Source organism: Castanea sativa, chromosome 6 (genome assembly GCF_040712315.1).
Source record: "Castanea sativa cultivar Marrone di Chiusa Pesio chromosome 6, ASM4071231v1".
Taxonomy (NCBI): domain Eukaryota; kingdom Viridiplantae; phylum Streptophyta; class Magnoliopsida; order Fagales; family Fagaceae; genus Castanea; species Castanea sativa.
Window position 1 is genome coordinate 53248554 of NC_134018.1, and position 20172 is coordinate 53268725.

The window sequence follows — 20172 nt, forward strand, 5'->3', positions numbered from 1 at the left end:
GTCTCAGCTGGTGGGTCGGTGACGAGCCAACGACGGTGAGCTTGAGTGAGTTGAGAGAGTTGAAAGAGAAGAGATGAGATTTGAGAGAGTTGAGAGCTTCAGTGGTGAAGAGATGAGAGTGACTGAGAGAGAGAGAGGCGTGAATAAAACAATAAATGCAAATAATCAGTTTAAATTATTTTAATCGGGAGCTGAATAAAAAACTTTTTTTTTTTTTTTAGCTTTGAGCTACAGTGCTCATGTATTGATACATGAGCACTGTAGCAGTTAAGCAAAATTTTTTACCTATACCTCCACTGCTGCAAGGGTATTTTTTGTGTTTTGGTGGAGCTAAAATAGCTATATAGCTATTTAGCTCCACTGCTGCAAGTGCTCTAAGTTCATTAATAATGCTAAATTTATTCTTCCCCTTCAAGACGAAGTAAAAGATGCATAACAAATAAACCAGATCATATGGAGATAGCGAATTGCAGTTGGACACTTCTGTTATGCTAGTTAACACTCCTATAAATGAAGTACACTCTCTTGTGAGTTTCAGTTAGCACTCCTATAAAAAAAATGATGTTATAAGTTCAAATTTCATCGTAAGTAATAATAATAATAATAATAAGAAAACAATTATTATATGATCCTAATATCAAAGCTTCAGAATGAAATTATGAAATTCAATAAGTTTAGAGGTAGAATAAAATTCACAACAAATTTTACGATTGTCTGAGCAATTTATTATTGGTGGATAATTAAGTAATATCAATAGTGAGCTCATGTCAGAATTAATAGTAACTTCCCATGCAGCTAGTGTAAAATTTATTGTGAAAACTATTATGTAAATAACATACATACTATAATAACCAAAATAGTATTTATTTTTTTCCCTTTGGCTACCTATATAATATCTAAAAGTTGAAATGTAGTATTTATTGTTGCTACATTTTTGTTTAACTACACATTTTGGTCTATTTTAGCCCACTTCAGTTCATTTCAATTCACTTTGGTCCAGTTTGGTCCATTCAGTTCACTTTGGTCCATTTTAGTTTATTTGGTCCACTTCAACAAAAGCTGAATCGTTTTGCATTTTGATTTTGGAATCCTCATATGCCCAACAATACAATTGGCTAAGGTTTCCACATTAAATCCAACTCATTGGCAATTAAACTCTTTTCCAATTATATTTCTTTCATTTTTATCTCTTCCTCTCCCGGAATTAAAACTCACTAATTGAATTCAACCATGGACCATCCTCAGGTTTCTTTTTCTTCTTACCAACGTTTAACGTTTTCCCATCATTTCAACTTTCCAATTTAATTCAATGGGACTAATCTCTTCCATTTTCTTATCCCAAGCTCAACTTGCTCTTCCACTTTAGAATTTTTACAAGTTTCAACCTTCAACTTTTTGAGCTAAGATTGCAATGATTGAGAAGAACACATGAACGAAATTGATTTGAAATCACCAACACAGTGAGAGGTGGCATGTGTTGGAGGTCCATCAAAGGTGTTGAGGTTTCATCAAAGCAAGGCCAATCCATATAACTTCTTATTTTTCAATCCATGTAAATTCTTAGTTCAATCCGCATTTTCCCCACACAAGAAGGTTATTAGTTATTACACACTCTCTCTCTCTATCTCTCTCTCTCTCTCTCACACACACACACACACACACGCATGCACAAACATCAAGTCAAGACACCAATTGATTTTTGGTGTAGATAGAGTTTGAATCTCAGATCTTTTGCTTAAGAACAATAGACTTTACAAGTTAAGTTAACTAAAACCCATAACATCATCTTCTTCATTCACTTGTTATTTTACTTTAAAAACATAACTAAAAATTATTATATTATATTATATATATATATATATATATGTTTGTGTTAAGATTTTTAATTATATGTTATAACATTATATTATAATAAATACATTACAAAATTGGAATATATTCAAAGAGATAATATATATATATATATATATATATATATATATATATATATATAATCTATCTTTTGGTCCTTAATTTTTTAATTCAAAACCATATCATGTGTATCTATAATATGTAAAACCGAAGATATTTGATTTTTTTAGTGATCTCATGATATATCATCGCATAAAATTTTGAGTCCTCACGCTTTTACACGTCAATATTCTAATATTAACATTTCATTTCTTCCAATGAAAAACCTTTCTATGTATGGTAGCATCAAAAAAATAAGTCAACTAAAAATTATATTTTGTCTATGAAAAACCTTATTAAACATATGATTTTTTTTAACACTTTTTTTTTTTGCAAAAAATTTCCGGAAACCAACTATAAATAAAGGAAGTTAAGAGATAATATGGAAAATGTTGAAAACAACTCTATCTCATTCTAAAGTCACTACCAAACATAGTAGAATCTAGAATGAGATAGTTTTCCACAAAAAAAAACTTCTTGAAAAATGACTTTTGTTTAGAAAATATTAATGTCAAAAGAAATTAGAATCTTGACATATTTTATATTTTCTAACACTCCATTTGTTTCAATGAAAAATCTTATGTGAAAATAGTTTCTACATTTTCCTTTGTTAAGGAAAATTATCTTTTAATATTCCTTATTTAGCTTGACATGAGATAAAGTTGTTTTTTGCTAAAATTTTATGGAAAACAACTTTATCTCACACAAAGCTAAATAAGGAAAATAATTCTATTTCGCGCAAAGCTAAATAAGGGAATTCAATAGATAGTTTTTCAACTCATTCTGAGATTGAAACTGATAGGGAACTGATTTAGCCTATCTTCGAGTTGTCCATACAGGTCGTCCATAACCCACCTACCACCGTAAACACCCTCAGAAACTTGCCTACAATTACCTCGTCCAGGGAAGAAGAGCTCTAGATGAGGTAAGCACCACCAGAGTGATGCACTCGTCCAGAGTGCCGACAGCCTCGTCTTGAAGGAATTTGCCCGTTAGACGAAACAGCCCCTGCGCGTGCCAAAGCACACCCAACTAAGGAACTCCAGGACGAGGGTATCATACTTAGGAAAATCTCTGAATAAGGCGTGATAATCCCTTATCCCACGCATAACCGCCAGGTATCCGTTGTGGTACAGAAGCATAACTTCCAAACGGTTATGCAAGTTACGTTTGATTTCTACCTCTCATTGAATCCAGGAGAAGTTCCAATTTTGATAACTGCCTATAGGAACACTATATAAAGGTTGTTTCAGACAAGGCCAATGTATGTTCATTTTACTCCCAAAAAGTTGGAACTCAGATAACATAGAGAGAAAAACTAACTTTGCCATCGGAGGGTTTTTGGCCGGCAGCCCCGGTCACCTTTGATTCGCTTTTCTTTCTTTTTCAGGCCGCAGAGAGAACCAGTAGTCCTTTGAAGTCCTAAGCATCCAGCCTACTGATCTTCTTTGCATCATCAACTACCAAACATAAGAAAATGATAAAGTTTTCTATAAGATATTTTTTGAGAAATTGTTAATTTTTCAGAAAATATTAATGTCAAATACAATCAAAATAAATACCTATTAATAATTATTTAAAACTTAGATACAGTGCATTGCGTTCCCCAATTAAATTCAAATACTTGTTTTTTAAAATTTAATTTTCCTTCGAAAATATAATACTATTTGTGTTTTCAATGCAATCAAGTGTTTAAATGCAAAAAAGTGGATTTCAGTTAATTCAATCGACAAAATCTTCTATAATCTAATAAGAGATTAAGTTTGAACCCCACTAATACCAAAAACTGATTAGTTTAATTGATAAAATCTTCTATAATCTTCTATAATCTATCTTTTGGTCCTTAATTTTTTTTATTCAAAACCATATCATGTGTATCTATAATATGTAAAACCGAAGATAGTTGATTTTTTTTAGTGATCTCATGATATATTGTCGCATAAACTTTTGAGCCCCACTCTTTTACACGTCAATACTCTAATATTAACACTTCATTTGTTTCAATGAAAAACCTTTTTGTGTATGGCAGCATCAAAAAAATAAGTCAACTAAAAATTATATTTTGTCTATGAAAAACCTTATTAAAAATATGAATTTTTTTAACACTTTTTTTTTTTTGCAAAAATTTTCCGGAAAACAACTATATCTCACAACACTCTAAATAAATGAAGTTAAGAGATAATATGAAAAATGTTGAAAACAACTCTATCTCATTCTAAAGTCACTACCAAACATAGTAAAATCTAGAATGAGATAGTTTTCCAAAAAATAAAATTCTTGAAAAATGACTTCTGTTTAGAAAATATTAATGTCAAAACAAATGAAGCATTAGTATTTCAGTTGATTTAAAGCTCTATTATATGCTTAAACCCTAAATTAGAATCTTGATGCTGTGCTTTGTGGAGCTTAATTGTGTTTGATTCAGTTGACGACCCAACTTAACCCAATAATGTTGCGTGGTTTTTAATGGGAGATTTTCTGAGGCTTAGTCCATGGAGCGGAGGCTTGGGCCGATAGGCCCAAGTCGTAGAGTTTTTTGGCCCGTTTTGTAGCCTATTGTGAATCCTGTGCACATGATATAGAAAAAAAACGTTGTTTTAGTGATTAGGGTTTTTTCGGTTGTTGTTTTTGAAAGAGTGAAAAATTGTAGCAGCACTTTATATTTTTTCCCGATAATAGTGAAAACCCTGCAATTTCGTGGACGTAGGCAAATTGTCAAACCACGTAAATACTGTCTTGTGCGTGTGATTATTTTTTCTTTGGCGTATATTTTCATTATTTTTTTGTTTCTCACTGGTTGGATTTTGTGTTAATTCCCTACACTTGACATATCTTATTTTCTTTAACGCTCCGTTTGTTTCAATGAAAAATCTTATGTGAAGATAGTTTTCTACATTTTCCTTTGTTAAGGAAAACTATCTTTTAATATTTTTTATTTAGCTTGACATGAGATAAAATTTTTTTTTGCTAAAATTTTATGGAAAACAACTCTATCTCACATAAAACTAAATAAGGAAAACAATTCTATTTTGCGCAAAGCTAAATAAGGGAAGTCAATATATAGTTTTTCAACTCATTCTGAGATTGCTACCAAACATAAGAAAGTTTTCTATAAAATGTATTTTGAGAAATGGTTAATTTTTTAGAAAATATTAATGTCAGGATGGAGCTTCACACACATATACACTTAAATTAGACTAGAGTAGAAATTCTATCTTGTATATATAAAAAAAAGTCTTCCCTTAATAATTATCATAATTTAATATATTTAATAGTTTCATATAAAATTATAATTATAATAAATACCTTATTAATAACCATCATAATTATTGAGTTTCATATTTAATATTCCATCTACACATAGAGAAATTATTGTGTACTCTTAGAGCACCATAAATGCGTACTTTCTCATCTCACATAAATAGTGGGTCCCATTAATTAAATTCATGGTAGGACCTACCATTCATCTGAGAGGGGGAGTACGAATTTATGGTACTTCAGGAGTACCTAATAATTTTCCTTACTACTATGATAATAACTGTCTATAAATAACAATCATTATTATCAAATTTTGTATTTATTGTTGCTTCTAGTAAACTCAATTGGATGGTTGAATAAAAGATTTAGGATTCAAATTTCACCTACATCAAAAAACTGATTGGTGCCTTGATTTGATGATAAAGAGCGCAATTATTATAAAGAGAGCAATTATTATAAAGAGACACTGTAGGTTAAAACTCTATCAATTTTTTTTCTTATTTATATACAAAATAAAATAGAGATAAGATATATATTTTAAATAAAATCATATTTTATTGACACTACTTCTCCACCCTTGATTGAAACTAATTCTCTTAAAAAAAAAATCTATACCGCCCAAATTGAAAGTTCCCCAATCAAAACATTTTTGCCAAATAAATGACTCATAAAAACAAAACAAAAAAATTGGCAAATTACAACTTATTCGTATGTAGTTTGATTGAAATTTAAGTTGCATATCTGTGATTTGAAATTTGATACTTTACCCACTTAAGATTTGATCAAAATTTAAGTTACCAACTTGTGATTTGAGGGTCATTCTACTGTACCCCAGGAAAAGAGGGGGTACGGTACCCACCTTTATCTTAACCGTTGATCTAACATTGTTTAAATCCTGACCTTTGGTATAATTTTAAGGGATACTGGTTACTGGCTAAACAAGTTATATATATAAACCAAGAAAAACAAAGCAAAACAACGCAGAATCATTCACACGTCAACAACGCCTCTAGTTGTCTCATCTCAACGCCTCTGGTTTTCTTCTCTAGCTCTGTCTCGTTTTCCCCTATCTCGTCTCATAAAAATATCACGTTTGCCTCTCTAGCTCAACAAACCCATACCCAGAATAGAGAAGAACCAGACAACGGCGCACCATCGAATCTCAATCCAACTAGGCGGCACCACCCTCTAGCTTCTTCTATTCCAATCCAACCTCAAATCCACATCCAATCCAACTCAACGGCACTTCTTCCGTCTCTCTGCCCTTTTGTTCGAAGTTTCCACCGTTTATCGAATCTATAATCTCAGTACGTCTCATCCTTATTCTGTTTTTTAATTGTTGCCGTTTGTTCTCTGTGGCTGAATTGTTATTAATTTTGTTTTGTTTTTGTTTACCTTTTGGTTTCGCAGGGTTGCTAGGAACAAAACCAATCTATTATTCCTTTTGGTTCATAACATGTTCATAGCAAGTGAGAGAATAAGTTATTGTATATACTTGAATTAGTAAAACTTCTAATTGTATGTTTAATACTGATTTCAATTTGGTTTATTTTTCTTTATTTTGTCTGGCTGGGTTTGTTAGTTTTGCCGCTTATACTATTTGGGTTATTTATCGTAGGTTTTTCTGGCTGGGTTGAACAATTTGGGTTTTTTTCTCCTGCTTGGCAGGAGTTGGATAATTTCTCTGGGTAAACCTCTTACAATCAGCTTTAAATTGCTCACTGAAAAGAAGAAAAAAATAAAATATGTGTGTGTATATATATATTGATAACCTTTGGGCCAAATTATCAGTTGAAGCAGTGAAGTGCCTCGCTTTGACCCTGGTCATTAGAGTGTGAAGGGGGTTTATGTTATGGTATAAACATAAGTGTGTAGGCGTATTGAAAAGAAGAATATATGTATTCTTGGTCATTAGAGTGTGAAGGGGTTTATCTTTTGGTATAAACAAAGGTGAGTAGAAGAGAGGAGAGCACTGCCTATGCATTAGACCCAAAAGTTACTTTCAATGCTCATTGTTAGTGTTTTTAAGTTTGTTGGGCTTCCCATTCACCCGAGCTCTATGTTCGGAGGATGGGAAAGTAAAAGAGAGGAGAGTAAGGGAAAAGTGTCCAGAATAAACTATAAAGTTAAGCAGTAACTAAACAAAATGAAACAAACTAGTCAGAAAACTCAAAATACCTAGCTGCTGCACTCCAAGTTTAAAAAGTACAACAGTGTTTTTTTGTGACAATGATTTGCTTGCCATTATTTTATCGAAAACCAAAACCTCTATAATAGCTATTCACAAAAATTAAAACCATTAGAAAAGGAAATCAAGGAAGACCATTGTCCATTTCAGGGTGTATAATTTATGGCTCATGATGTGCCCCAAGCTTTAGGATTACGGAATAAAATCCACTGTAATTTTTAGAGTAATTCTGTGGATTATATAAACTATATCTGTTTATTGAGAAACTAGTATGTTGAAACTTACATTTAGGAGAAAAACAATTCCTATCTGAAACTTGTAAGATAGAGAATGGGAAGGGGGAAATGAAAATGAAGGCAGATGAAAGTTTTCCCCTATTATTATTTTTTGAAATGGTTAGAAATCTCTTAAGTTTCAGACCAATTAGGTCATTGGAATTTTACATTATTTCCAGCTCTGCTTGTATTATATCTTGTTCAACCTTTTTGATTATTGATAAGAGAATAAGTTAGGTCTGGAGCTGGTGTAAAAGACACCTTTTACGCTAGCCAATAAACCAATCAGACACATCAGCCAACCAATTTAAACTCAATACACCTTATTACATGCAATTATAACTCAATTAAAACCCCAAACATTCCTCAAACACGTTCAAAGCTTCTTCTTCAAATGGCAAACCAAGGGCAGACTCTCCTCCTCCTCCCCACAATGGAGCTTCATTCCGCCACAGTCATCACCGGAGTTATTTTTAGAGCCTGAAAAAGATGCCGAATCCGCCGTTATTCTAGTGTCACAATCTCAAGGTTTGTTTTCTCATGATTTGGTAGTTTTCCCCTTTTTTTAATTTCAAAATATCAATGGGATTGGTTTTTTTTGGATGTCAATCACTTGATTTTATATGGGTTTTGTTGATTTGGTATGGGTTTTGCTGTTTTTCTTATTGGATTCTTAAATCTTAAGTGGTAGGTTCAATGGGAGGGAGATGGGTTGAATATGAATGTGGTCAATTTTTCTTCATTTTTTCAGAAAAATGATAAATCTTAAGTAGTTTTTTATTGGATTCTTACTCTTAAGTGGTAGGTTCAAACCCATCTGATTGTGGTTCTTCAGTGATATGAAGGAGAGTAGGATTTTTCACAATAAAAGAACAAGAACTAGAATGATGAGAATAAGATTCAGGACTTCTCTCTACTTTTTATAAAAAATTTAAATAATTACTTCCTTATTTATACTACTAATTTAGAAAATTCAAAGAGAACTTAATAGACTTTTGTTTTTGGAGTAGTATTTTTAAGAAGCAATTAGAGTGAGGGTTGTATATAATAGAAGTGCATAAGGATTAGAATGATGTTACTAATTTTCCGTGTGAGGTGAGAAAAAATTATAGAAATTAACCAATTGCTGATTCTTGTTTAATTTCAAAGCAATAAACTTATGGTCAATCCCATTGTGCTCAAATTTCAGTTCAATCAAAAGATATGCTAATAAAAAAATTACAATTTTTACAACCTAAAGTCATAACAGAATTTGAAGTACATTGGTAGAAGCTAATGACATACTTGATACCACTTTGACAGAGTTTACTTAAAAAAAAAAACTGGTAATCTTTATAGATGTTCCAGATCTGTTGGTGAGAATTTCAAACTAGGATTGATGGTTAAAAGGAAAAAAAAAAAAAATCAGACTAGATAGATGACAGCAAGCATTATGACTTAAAGTTCACCATGAGGTTTGATATTTCTATTGCTTTGTTGTGTAGTTGTACCCTTTGTTTTGTATTGACTTCTCAAGACTCAAGTGTTTTTATTGTCTGGATTTTTCAGCTAATGTTGGTTGCAGCTTATTCTCAATTTTTTTCCCCAGTTTTGATTATTTTTCTTTTTTCCCAGCTATGATGCAGAATTGCAGATAGATGGTTTTGAATACTTAAAAGAAAACTTCCCTACTGGCTTGACTGGATTCTTGGAGTATATGGCTAGAGTTGGTGAACAATCTGTCATCCTATGCCGATGTGGATATGAAGCCTAAACATCCTGTATTTTGGAGGAACAACTGAATCATTAAAACTTCTACAAACTTTGATATGAATGTATTGTTAATTAGAAACTTTTAGAAAGAATTGTGATAGGTTTTACTTAAATGTATTTCCAATCCTATGATCATCTTTTTGTATACCGAACCATGACGGGCTTTATTTTAAATGTATTTCCAATCCTATGATCCTCTTTTTGTACAAAATATCGTGACGGGTTTTATTTCAAATGAATGTATTTTGAATTAGAGACCTTTAAATAGAATTGTGACTTGTTTTTTTTTCTTAATATGTTTCCAAACCTATGTGATAGGTTTTATTTCAGATTAAATAATGAAATTAAAAACTTTTCAATTGTTGTATTGAGTATTTAACAATCTAATGTCCTAAAACCTGCAAAAGAAAGATTGGGAGGTTAGCAGAATTTCCATTAAGGTAGCAGCAACCAAAGTTAGAGGTCCAGTTGCAGACAACAAATTCAGCAGCAATTCACAAACCAAGACTTGCAGCTCATCATTAAGGTAGCAGCTTCTGTCAATAGGAAATCCAAAAGGAGTGGCTATGCATTTGAAGCAACAACAATGGATGGAAGAAGCTTATCAAAGGTGGTACTAGCTGTGGCAGGAAGACTTATGGCCTTGCTCTTCAGGATGCTGTTGGAGAATCAATCTTGAAGGCCTTGGAGCTGGGTTATAACAGATTGCTTATCTTGAATTGTTGTAAGGATCTCACACAGGTTTGCAAAAATTGCAGACAACCAAGTTGGCAGCAGAAGACTTTGTCTGCAGATATAAACCAACTTTGAAATCAAGGATTGCAAATAGATTTCCTTTTTGTTCCTAGTTATGTAGTTAGCCATGTATCTGATTTAGCCTATATCACCACTTGTTTCCATGTTCATAGGTGCAGGCTAAATCCAAACTTTGCTACTGCCTGATGTCCTGTTTTTTGTGTACTGGTTTTATGTCTCTTAATGAATGAATGTATTCCTTTGGTATCAAAAAAAAAAAAAATCATGTTCCTTTAAATATTGAATTGTGTCATGTTTTATATTACATGGAGAAACGATTAAAAGTTTTTTGAGATGCGTTGATAAAATTTTCAAGTTTTATTCACCTTCTTGTAAACGAGGTGATCCTTCAACAAATTAACATTCTAATTAGTGGAAATCTATCTTAGTGGCATCTTAAGATTCAATGAGATTCAATAGAGAAATAATTGCCACTAGAAAGATCTCTAGAAGATTAGATTGTAATGCCAAAGGTATAGGTATTATTTACACAACTTCTGTAATAAGCCAATTACCACTTGCAACATGCCATTTGCATGATTTATAAATTCAGTTGTTCTCAAAAACAAGGTTTTGCTGTGAAAAGAGCAAGAACTACAGAAAGTAAAAATTATATAATTTCCTCATTTGAGGGTTTTATCCCTTCTATATCTATATCTATATCTATATGAATAAAAAACCAAATCTAAGAAGTGACTTTTGTTGATTCAGTTCTCCAAAATACAGGATTTGTAGGCTTCATTTCCATGCTGGTGTTGGATGACAAAGTGTTCACTAACTCTAGCCACATACTCCAAGATTTCAATCAAGATAGTAGGGTAGTTTTCCTTTAAATATTCAAAACCATCTATCTGCATCATAGCTGGGAAGAAAAGAAAAACAGAATAAGTTGCAGCTAACATTAGTAAAAAAAAAAATTCAGAAAATAAAAACACTTAGAAACCCACTTGAATCTTGAGAAGTCATTTAAAAAAGAAAAAGAAAAGTCATATACATCTTGAGAACACTCGTTGTAACCATTAACAAAAACTCTGTTGGCTATGTAATGCAAAGGGCACAACTACCAAACTTCCCACCCTTCCCCTCCCCCCCCCCCCCTTAAAAAAAAAAACCCCCAAAAAAGAGCATTAGAAACTCAGTTTTAATCTGCGCTTCCTTTTAGTCATTCATTCTCATGTAAATTTCAGTGTTAGTATAACGAATGCAGGTTTATGACTAAAAAGTTTACCCAAAAAAATAGAGTTTAGAGCTAAAAACATTATGACACATAAAGATATTATTAGTATGAACATGAGATAACATTATGTCACATGTAATGTTGGAACTGCACAATGTGAGGATGAAACCATCAAGTGTGAGAAAAAAAATAAGGGAACCACCAAATATGAGAAAAAAAAAAAGGGAACCACCAAATGTGAGAAAAGAACTGTCACATGTGATGTTAGAACTGCACAATGTGAGGATGGAACCGTCAAGTGTGAGAAAAAAAAAAGAAAAAAAAACCACCAAATTTGAGAAAAGAATTGTCCTATCTTCACTCTAAGTAAATTTTTTTGAAAGTATAAAAGAAAAATAAAAGACACAACTCTTAGATACTAGCACCAATCATTTCATACACCATTAGAGAAGCCACTCGTGCAACATATATGTTGGGACAAAGTCACTAATTCTAGGTGGTATTTGCTTGAAGGAGGCCATCTCTAATCCGTGAAGCAATGTCGTTCACAGCACCTGGTCTGTGTGTGAGGAGAAACAATGTTCAATTCAAAATGAACACTAACCGGCAAAGTCCTCAGGACAATCCTCTAACCAAACTTGTAAATCACACCCTACTTTAGCACGTTTGGCCAAGGCATTTGCTACTTTATTACATGACCAAGGAACAAAACAAAAATCAGAGAAATATAAAAGAGAAGCTTAGGCTAGAATGTCGTTGACTATGTGACCATACAAGGATTGGTTGGCCGATCCATTAGAAATAGCGTTGATGATTACTACTGCATCACCTTCAAAAATCACTTCGTGTAGCCCAATTTCAATAGCAAATTGTACAGCTCACCTACAAGCTAGAGCTTCAACCATTGCCACGGACTGGGAGAGTGGGACTTGCACTGATAGAGCACCTATGACCGCGGCATTGGTGTCTCGAATTATCACGCCCAAACTATTTGAGTCAGTGCTTTTGAATAGAGCTCTATCGAAGTTGGCTTTGTATCGTGGCCATGCTGGGGCAAACCATTTAGGCTGGACTGGATTCTGGACTAGGACTGGTGCATCATTGTGAGCCTCAAGGAAGTCTTGCAAGATTCTGGCAGCTTCAGAGAAGACCTGGTTCAGTGACATTAACATCACTATGATGAGTCTCCCTCAAGACTATACAACATACAAATAAATTAGATTAACATCACTTCAAATTTCTAACATAAATTTTCTCAAACATCTTCAGTGCATTTCACAACTCAAACCACAGTAGTAACATAGGGAATGAGAAAAAACTGATCCACTGTAACAAACTTCAAACTGATAGATTTTTATCAAGCTAAGAATCATAGTTTTGTTTCAGTGAAAGAAACTAAGGAACAAGAAATGGATACTCTTAGGCAAAGAAATCAAGATCAGAAGAAAAAATCATAGATTTAGTATCAACATTTCCAAAATGCCAAAGCCAATAGACCCATACACACAACCATTACAAGAAAACCCATTTTCATTCAATCACAACAGATTCGGCCATATTGCAAAGCCCTAATTTTCAAACTCAAGCAAAACCATCAAGCTTTACACTCAACAAGAAAACCCATTAATCAAGCTAATAAAAAAAAAATCCAATTTCCATACACATAGCATCACAGTTTTGGCATAAAAATCCAAAAAAAAAAAGGCAGAATACAGAGAGATGAACTAAAACTCTATGAGGCATTTCAACAAACATCTTCAATGCCCACCCAAAAACCAGCTTTAAAAATGCCAATAATAATAGTTATTGCTAATTCCAGAAATCCAAACAAGAAAACCCAATCATCAAGCTAATCAAAACTGAAACTAAATGTTATTCATCAAACAAAATCTCATCCCTCTCACCCCAAAATCAATGAGCAAACAAGAGGAAAGAAAAACCCACATAAAAAAGAAAATAAATTAAGGAGAAAGAGAAGGTACCCGACGGCCACCAGCGTTGGTGACGTCGTTGAGAAGCACCGCTAGAGATGGTGGTGTTGGGGCAAGCAAAAGCTTGGCCATGGCTGGACTTGAGAGAGCGAGAAAAGAGAGGGACCTTAAGAGAGGAAAAGGTTAGACCGGCAAGCACCACCAGTGGTGGTCGATGGGTCTCGGAGGCTTCCAGTTATAGTCATGGTTATGGAGATTATACTTGTTGGAAGAAAGAAAAGTTTTGAAATTTGGATTTGGTGAATCTGAAGACAATAGAAAGGGGAGAGGTGAAGAAAGGTAGCCTAACATTAGGTGAGACACGGATCGATGACGTGGCAGCTAGTTACAACTGTTGGATTAAATCAATGGTTGAGATTATGAATCCAATTTTTCTTATACGAAAGTGCAGAACGGTGGTACTACTCAATAGGATATTCCATAAAAGTGCACTGACATGTGATATTGGTGTTGCATAATGTGAGGATAGTACCATCAAATGTGAGAAAAAAAAAAAAGGAGAATTATGAATGTGATAAAAGTACATTCACATGTGATGTTGATATTATGCAATGTGAGACTGGTACCATAAAATATGAGAAAAAAAACAAGGGAACCACTGAACGTGATAAAAGTACAGTCACAAGTGATATTAGTACAGTCAAATGTGATGTTAGTACAGTCACATGTGATGTTGGTATTATAAAATGTGAGGCTGGTACTATAAAATGTGATAAAAAAAAAAGGGAGCTATCAAATATAACAAAAAAAATAGTCACAAGTAATGTTGGTACTGCGCAATGTGAGGATGGTACCATAAAATGTGAGGAAAAAAAAACAAGGGAACTACTAAACGTGATAAAAGTACAGTCACATGTGATGTTGGTATTACGAAATGTGAGGCTGGTACTATAAAATCTGATTAAAAAAATAAGGGAACCATCAAATATAACAAAAAAAATAGTCACAGGTAATGTTGGTACTGCGCAATGTGAGGATGGTACCATAAAATGTGAGAAAAAAAATAAGGGAACCATTGAATGTGACCAAAGTGCAGTCACGTGTGATGTTGGTATTGCGCAATGTGAGGATGATACCATAAAATGTGAGAAAAAAATAACGGAACCATTGAATGAGACAAAAGTACAATCACATGTGATGTTAGTACTGCACAATGTGGGGATGTTATTATAAAATGTGAGAAAAAAAATAAGGGAATCATCGAATGTGACAAAAGTATAGTCAAATATGATGTTGGTACTGCACAATGTGAGGATGATACCATTAAATGTGAGAAAAAAAATAAGGGAACCACCGAATGTAACAAAAGTACAGTCACATGTAATGTTGGTACTGCGCAATGTGAGGATGGTCCTATAAAATGTGAGAAAAAAAAAGGGAACCATCGAATGTGACAAAAGTACAGTCACATGTAATGTTGGTACTGCGCAATGTGAAGATAGTACCATCAAATGTGAGAAAAAAATAAAGGAACCATCGAATGTGACAAAAATACAGTCACATGTGATATTAGTATTACACAATGTGAGGATGGTACCATCAAATGTGTGAAAAAATAAAGGAACCATCGAATGTAACAAAAGTATAATCAAATGTGATGATAGTACTGTGTAATGTGAGGATGGTACCATCAAATGTGAGGAAAAAAAAAAAGGAAACCATCGAATGTGACAAAAGTACAGTCACATGTGATGTTGGTACTGCACAATATGAGGATAGTACTATCAAATGTGAGAAAAATAGGGGAACTATCGAATGTGACAAAAGTACAGTTACATGTGATATTAGTACTACACAATATGAAGATAGTACCATCAAATGTGATGTTTTGGTAACCTGGTATAGCAGGTTGACTACTAGTGGGTACCATACCCCCAAAAAAAAAGGAGGGTACGCTAGAATTACCCGTGATTTGAAATCCTATAATACAAGTATTCCGTAGAATTTTTTTTTTAATCTTATTTGATCTTGTATTTTTTGAAAAAAGGGACATAAAAGTGAAACAAAATTACATATTTAGCCATGTTTTTAACAAATGTGGATAAGCTAACTTCAGGTGAGTAATGTGTCGAATTTCAAATAACATGTAAGCAACTTAAATTTCGGTCAAACTACAAGTGGGTAAATTGTAATTTGCCCAAACAAAATAAAACAAAAAGTGTAATGATAGAGACACAAACTTTTTTACAATTTTTTTTACAAACTACTAATATGATAAGTGATTATTAGTAAATGAAAAAAATGATGTTAATAACGAGTCTAGGTGAAAACTAATAAGAAATTTGTTACATCAACAGTTTAAAATAATGTTGTAAAATAAGGAAAAAATTTTAATTACTTCCAAAGTATGGAGAAATGATGCTCTCTTCTCTCATATTCATGGTGGACCTTATTATGAATTTAATGAGTAGACCCCACCATGAATGTAAGAAGAAGGAACATCATTCTCAGTACTCCAAAAGTATTTAAAAAATACTCGTAAACTAATTTATGATTGTAGCATTTCTGAAAAGAAAAAAGAAAGAAAGAGGGTAGTAAAATAATGTAATCTTATGAGATCCTGACACCATCTTTGTTGGCACTTGCCTAGTTAAGCAAATGCACGTCTCCCAAATTAAAGAGAGAAATTAAAGCAATGCACAATAAATATATTAACAAATGCAGGAAAACAAAGCCACATTATATAAGTCTCATTGCATTTGCATCCTAAACCACACACTCCACAAAAGAAACCAAACCAACAAATTGGTAGTATACCAAAATGAAACAAACAGTCCCTCCTTTTTCTGCCTCTTGCTTGTTCATTTCTCTTCTACTAGCAATAACCCTATCATGCATTAGCCCGGCACAATCAATAGGTCAAGATGTGCTTAAAGATATTTGCTCCAAGAGTAAAGACTCATCTTTCTGCTTAAAATCCTTAAATTCCGATCCCAAGACGGCCACAACTGACCTCCTCGGCCTCGCTGGAATATCAATCAAGTTGGCCAAAACCACTGTTGATGCAACTTACAAATTTGTCAAGTCACAAGTTGGTCTTGTAACTGACCCTACACTCAAAAAACAGTACGCACAATGTGCAGGCTCCTATGCTGATGCCAATGATAATGTTGACTATGCAAATGAAAGGTTGAAAGCTGGTGACTATGGTGGAATAGGCGCAGCAACATCAGCTTGCCTTGATGATGTTTCTGATTGCGAAGAGCCACCACCAGTTGAAGTAAACGTAGCAGCAGCATCAACTATCTCTCTCTCAGAACAAAATAAGGAGTCTTATGAACTTTGTCAAATAGCATTGATCATCTCTAATCGTCTTTCAGGGAAAAATTAGTGTCAATTCTTGTTCACTTTTTTGAGAATAATAATTCTTGGCCTCATTTTGAGAATTTTACCATTTTACTTTATGTTGAACTTTTTTTTTCCCCCTAATATATCTTCTTGAGTTCAAATTAATGGAATCCTTTTGAGGTTTATATTAAATATTATAAATCTAAAATATATTTAATGTCGCATTACTTAAAATTCTAAATAAAATGTTATTATGTATACTATCACCTATAGAAATAAAATATTCATAATAAAATATACTATATATTTTTTTTTTTGGGTGAGATTCTATCTTCAGAAACTTTTGAGAAGTTGGAGGTGAAAATGTGTAATTGTTCTAACTTTCCAATTAGATGGAATTATGGAACAAAGACAATATTATCTTTTCAAAGAATCACTAACTTCTATTATACAATTCAATTAATCAATGCAATTACATGATTGAATTTAATTGAGAAACCTAAGGTACAACATCTAAAGAAATGGTATAACATCTATAGAATTAGGTTTTTTTTTTTAAAAAATAATAAGATCACTAATCTTATAGTCTTATATATTTTGCATCATTTATGCATGAAGTTTCACCATTTCTTTCTTTGTCCTTTTATTTTTCCATGAGGATACCCAAAGCAAAAAAAAAAAGGAATAAGTGTCAAGCAATTTTATGAAAATCTTGTCGCTTGAAGATTGGATCTAATGTCAATGGAAAACACGTCATGATGTCTCGTAAATTTTATGCATTTACACTTAAATTAAGTTATAATAAAACTTCTATCTTAGGGGGAAAAAAAAAGAGAAGGCCAAATTAAAGAGGCTAGTGCGCGAGGATTCTACTCTATTTTACGTGTTAGGATTGATAAAATTTCGTTCTTTTCTGCATTAATTAGCAGGATGATGTATAAATTCAAATTCAAACTGTTCAAATAACTTTTGCCTTGAGTTTGGTGAACTTTTCTTTACTACCCAAAATTACAGAAATAAATATTAAATAAAAATAAAGGTGAAAAAAAATACAAAAGCTGGACCTAATCTAAGGTTGGGTATAAACTGTGAGCCTTTTCTTTTGTAATTTAATTTCAAGTTGCTTTGTTGAAAAATTAAATTGGTTTAGCAAATTATAGCTCTTTTGTTCTGTGTTTTTCTTTATAAACAATTTTTAAAATATAGAAAATTTTAGGAGGTGCATCAATTCTAAATTTAGTACTCCTAAAGTACAATTTTGTCGATACTTCCAAGCCTCTACTTTTAAAAAATGTAAATCACATTACTGTGCACCCTTGATACAGTGGTCACTCCACAAGTATAAATGCTTGTGGGGTGTGGGGGATAAGGGTCGGGGTTCAAGTCTCCAAGAGCGAGCTTTACACACATATACACTTAAATTAGACTAGATTAGAAATTTTATCTGGTATAAAAAAAAGAACTGTAAATCATATTATGAATTTAATTATTGAGATCTGTTATTATATGATGTTGGGTCCCAACTTATGAGATGAGAGAGTACTATTGGAAATACTGAATATTTGTCGCAAAGGCCACATTAATGCGTGAAAATAAATAAATTTGCGAATCTGTAATCATAATTTAATTTCTTCTTCTGATTGCCCATTGATGCAACTCGTGTGAATCCCTTTGTGAGTTCTCCAACCATAGAAAACACCCAATCTGGATGCATGCAAAAACATGGAATGAAAGGTTCAATGACTAAAAGCATCTCCTTCAAACACCACCTGAGACCAATAATCAACAAGATTTTTTTAAAATTTTTTTTATTAGAACCCAATGGATTGTTTCTTGGTCTGTTACTTCATGAGAACACCCAACTTGGATGCATCAATGGTTTTGCAGTCTTTGCTATTGTACCAAATGAGATGGTAAAATGAGATTCGAATTCTGAATATTTAATTTGAAAACATAAGAAGATACCAATGAATTGAGTTAAAAGGTTCTTAACATACCGCATATTAGATAAGTAAATAAATGTATTATAGAAGTGATGGAACGTACATGAGCATACCTAAAAAAGAGAAACGAGAAAAGCAAAGAAGAAAGAAAGACATAGGGGTGTTTGGTATAGTAGTTTGAAATGAGATTTTTATAATTTTTGTTGTTTTTTGAAATATGTGTAAATGAAAAAGTGTGTAATGTTGTTTAAAATGTAAAAATGTGAATTTGAGATGGTAAAATAAATCGCCCATAATCTTTTCAAAAAGAAGATAAAAAAGAAAGCAAATAGAGGTCAAATTGCATTCTGAAGTGCTAGAACGATCACTTGGCAAAACAACCTCTAAAGCAAAACATGGAATTTTTGTCGTTGTAAAATGTTTGGACAAACGAAGACCCAAACAAGATGGATTAAACTTCAAGTGATTGCAACCATTTGATATGAATGGGTAGTCAAATCCAAAGGTGTGGAAATCGAGAGGCACTGGTGGCGTACAATTGGTCAGAATACAACAAGTGCACAGTTTAAGTAAGTTTGTGTATTGTGAGGAGAGTCCCACATAGGAAAGAAGCAAAAGATGCCTCGCATGAGAACAAGTATAAAAATGAAGGCAAGTACTTTATTTAAATCACGCAGCCGCGCGGTGAGCACAGAGCGAACTATTCTTTCGCCTTTTACTAAAGAATACCGTGTGCACGCCGCAAATAGCGGCATACGCCTATTTTTGGAGGGGTTTCCTATAAGGAAATCCCCACAATTCAGTCATAAAAGCTTTATAGCGGAAAGAACGGCCCACAGCTCTAATGAGGGAGTGGGTCTAATTAATTACTTATGTACATTAACATAGGTCGCCTAAAATCTGGATTGTTACAATACGACTCCTGTCAGCAATTTTTAAATGGTTAATTGTCAAGTAATGGATAGAAAGTAGGAGTGAGTAAATTTGCAGGTGATACCTAACTCGACTACCTCATCAAATTGTGTTATTTGCAGACTACTTTATCAAAAATTGTTATCTAGCTCGATTTTACTTCATCAAATTGTGTGGATATTTGCAGCTCACATCGACTACTTAATCAAAATATTTGCAGACTACTTCATCAAAAATTGTGTTAAATGATGTGGTCATTGAATTGATGGCCAGGTGGCCTGGTCATTTTAGACTTCTAGTCCTGATAGTAATTTTAGGACTTTTGAATACCACGAGAACCTAATCCATGTCAACGTCTAATTTTGCCTACCAGTAGGTCAGGAACACGAACATTATTAGATTTTGAACTTGCGCAGAAGCCTTCTTTAGAAGTCAAAATAAGTGGCTAGTGATAACTGATACGAAAAGCATCATTCCGAAGTTCACATTTCTTTGCTTGACTCGAAGTCACAAGTGCATGTAGTATGTGCTTTCAGCAACGTAATCATTAAGCAAAGCATTTATATTTGTCCCGGGGTGTTTCTTAAGAAGCCCCACCAGGAAATTACCAAAAATTTGCTACCTCGGCCTGTATCTTAAACTT

General features: G+C 33.1%; 1 protein-coding gene and 1 non-coding gene across 2 annotated transcripts; both read left to right on the forward strand.

Annotated features, from left to right (window-relative positions):
- The first annotated feature begins 16147 nt into the window (after nt 1-16147).
- LOC142640179 (pectinesterase inhibitor-like) lies at nt 16148-16717 on the forward strand. The gene has a single exon (XM_075814266.1). The coding sequence runs from the start codon at nt 16148-16150 to the stop codon at nt 16715-16717; it is 570 nt and encodes a 189-aa protein (XP_075670381.1).
- A 2575-nt stretch (nt 16718-19292) lies between these two features.
- On the forward strand, nt 19293-19407 carry LOC142641855 (U5 spliceosomal RNA). The gene has a single exon (XR_012845529.1). It is a non-coding gene; the product is annotated as a U5 spliceosomal RNA (small nuclear RNA).
- Nucleotides 19408-20172: the final 765 nt, after the last annotated feature.

Coding starts and splice junctions, on each gene's coding strand:
- LOC142640179 (XM_075814266.1), top strand. CDS start 16,148: ATGAAACAAACAGTCCCTCCTTTTTCTGCCTCTTGCTTGTTCATTTCT.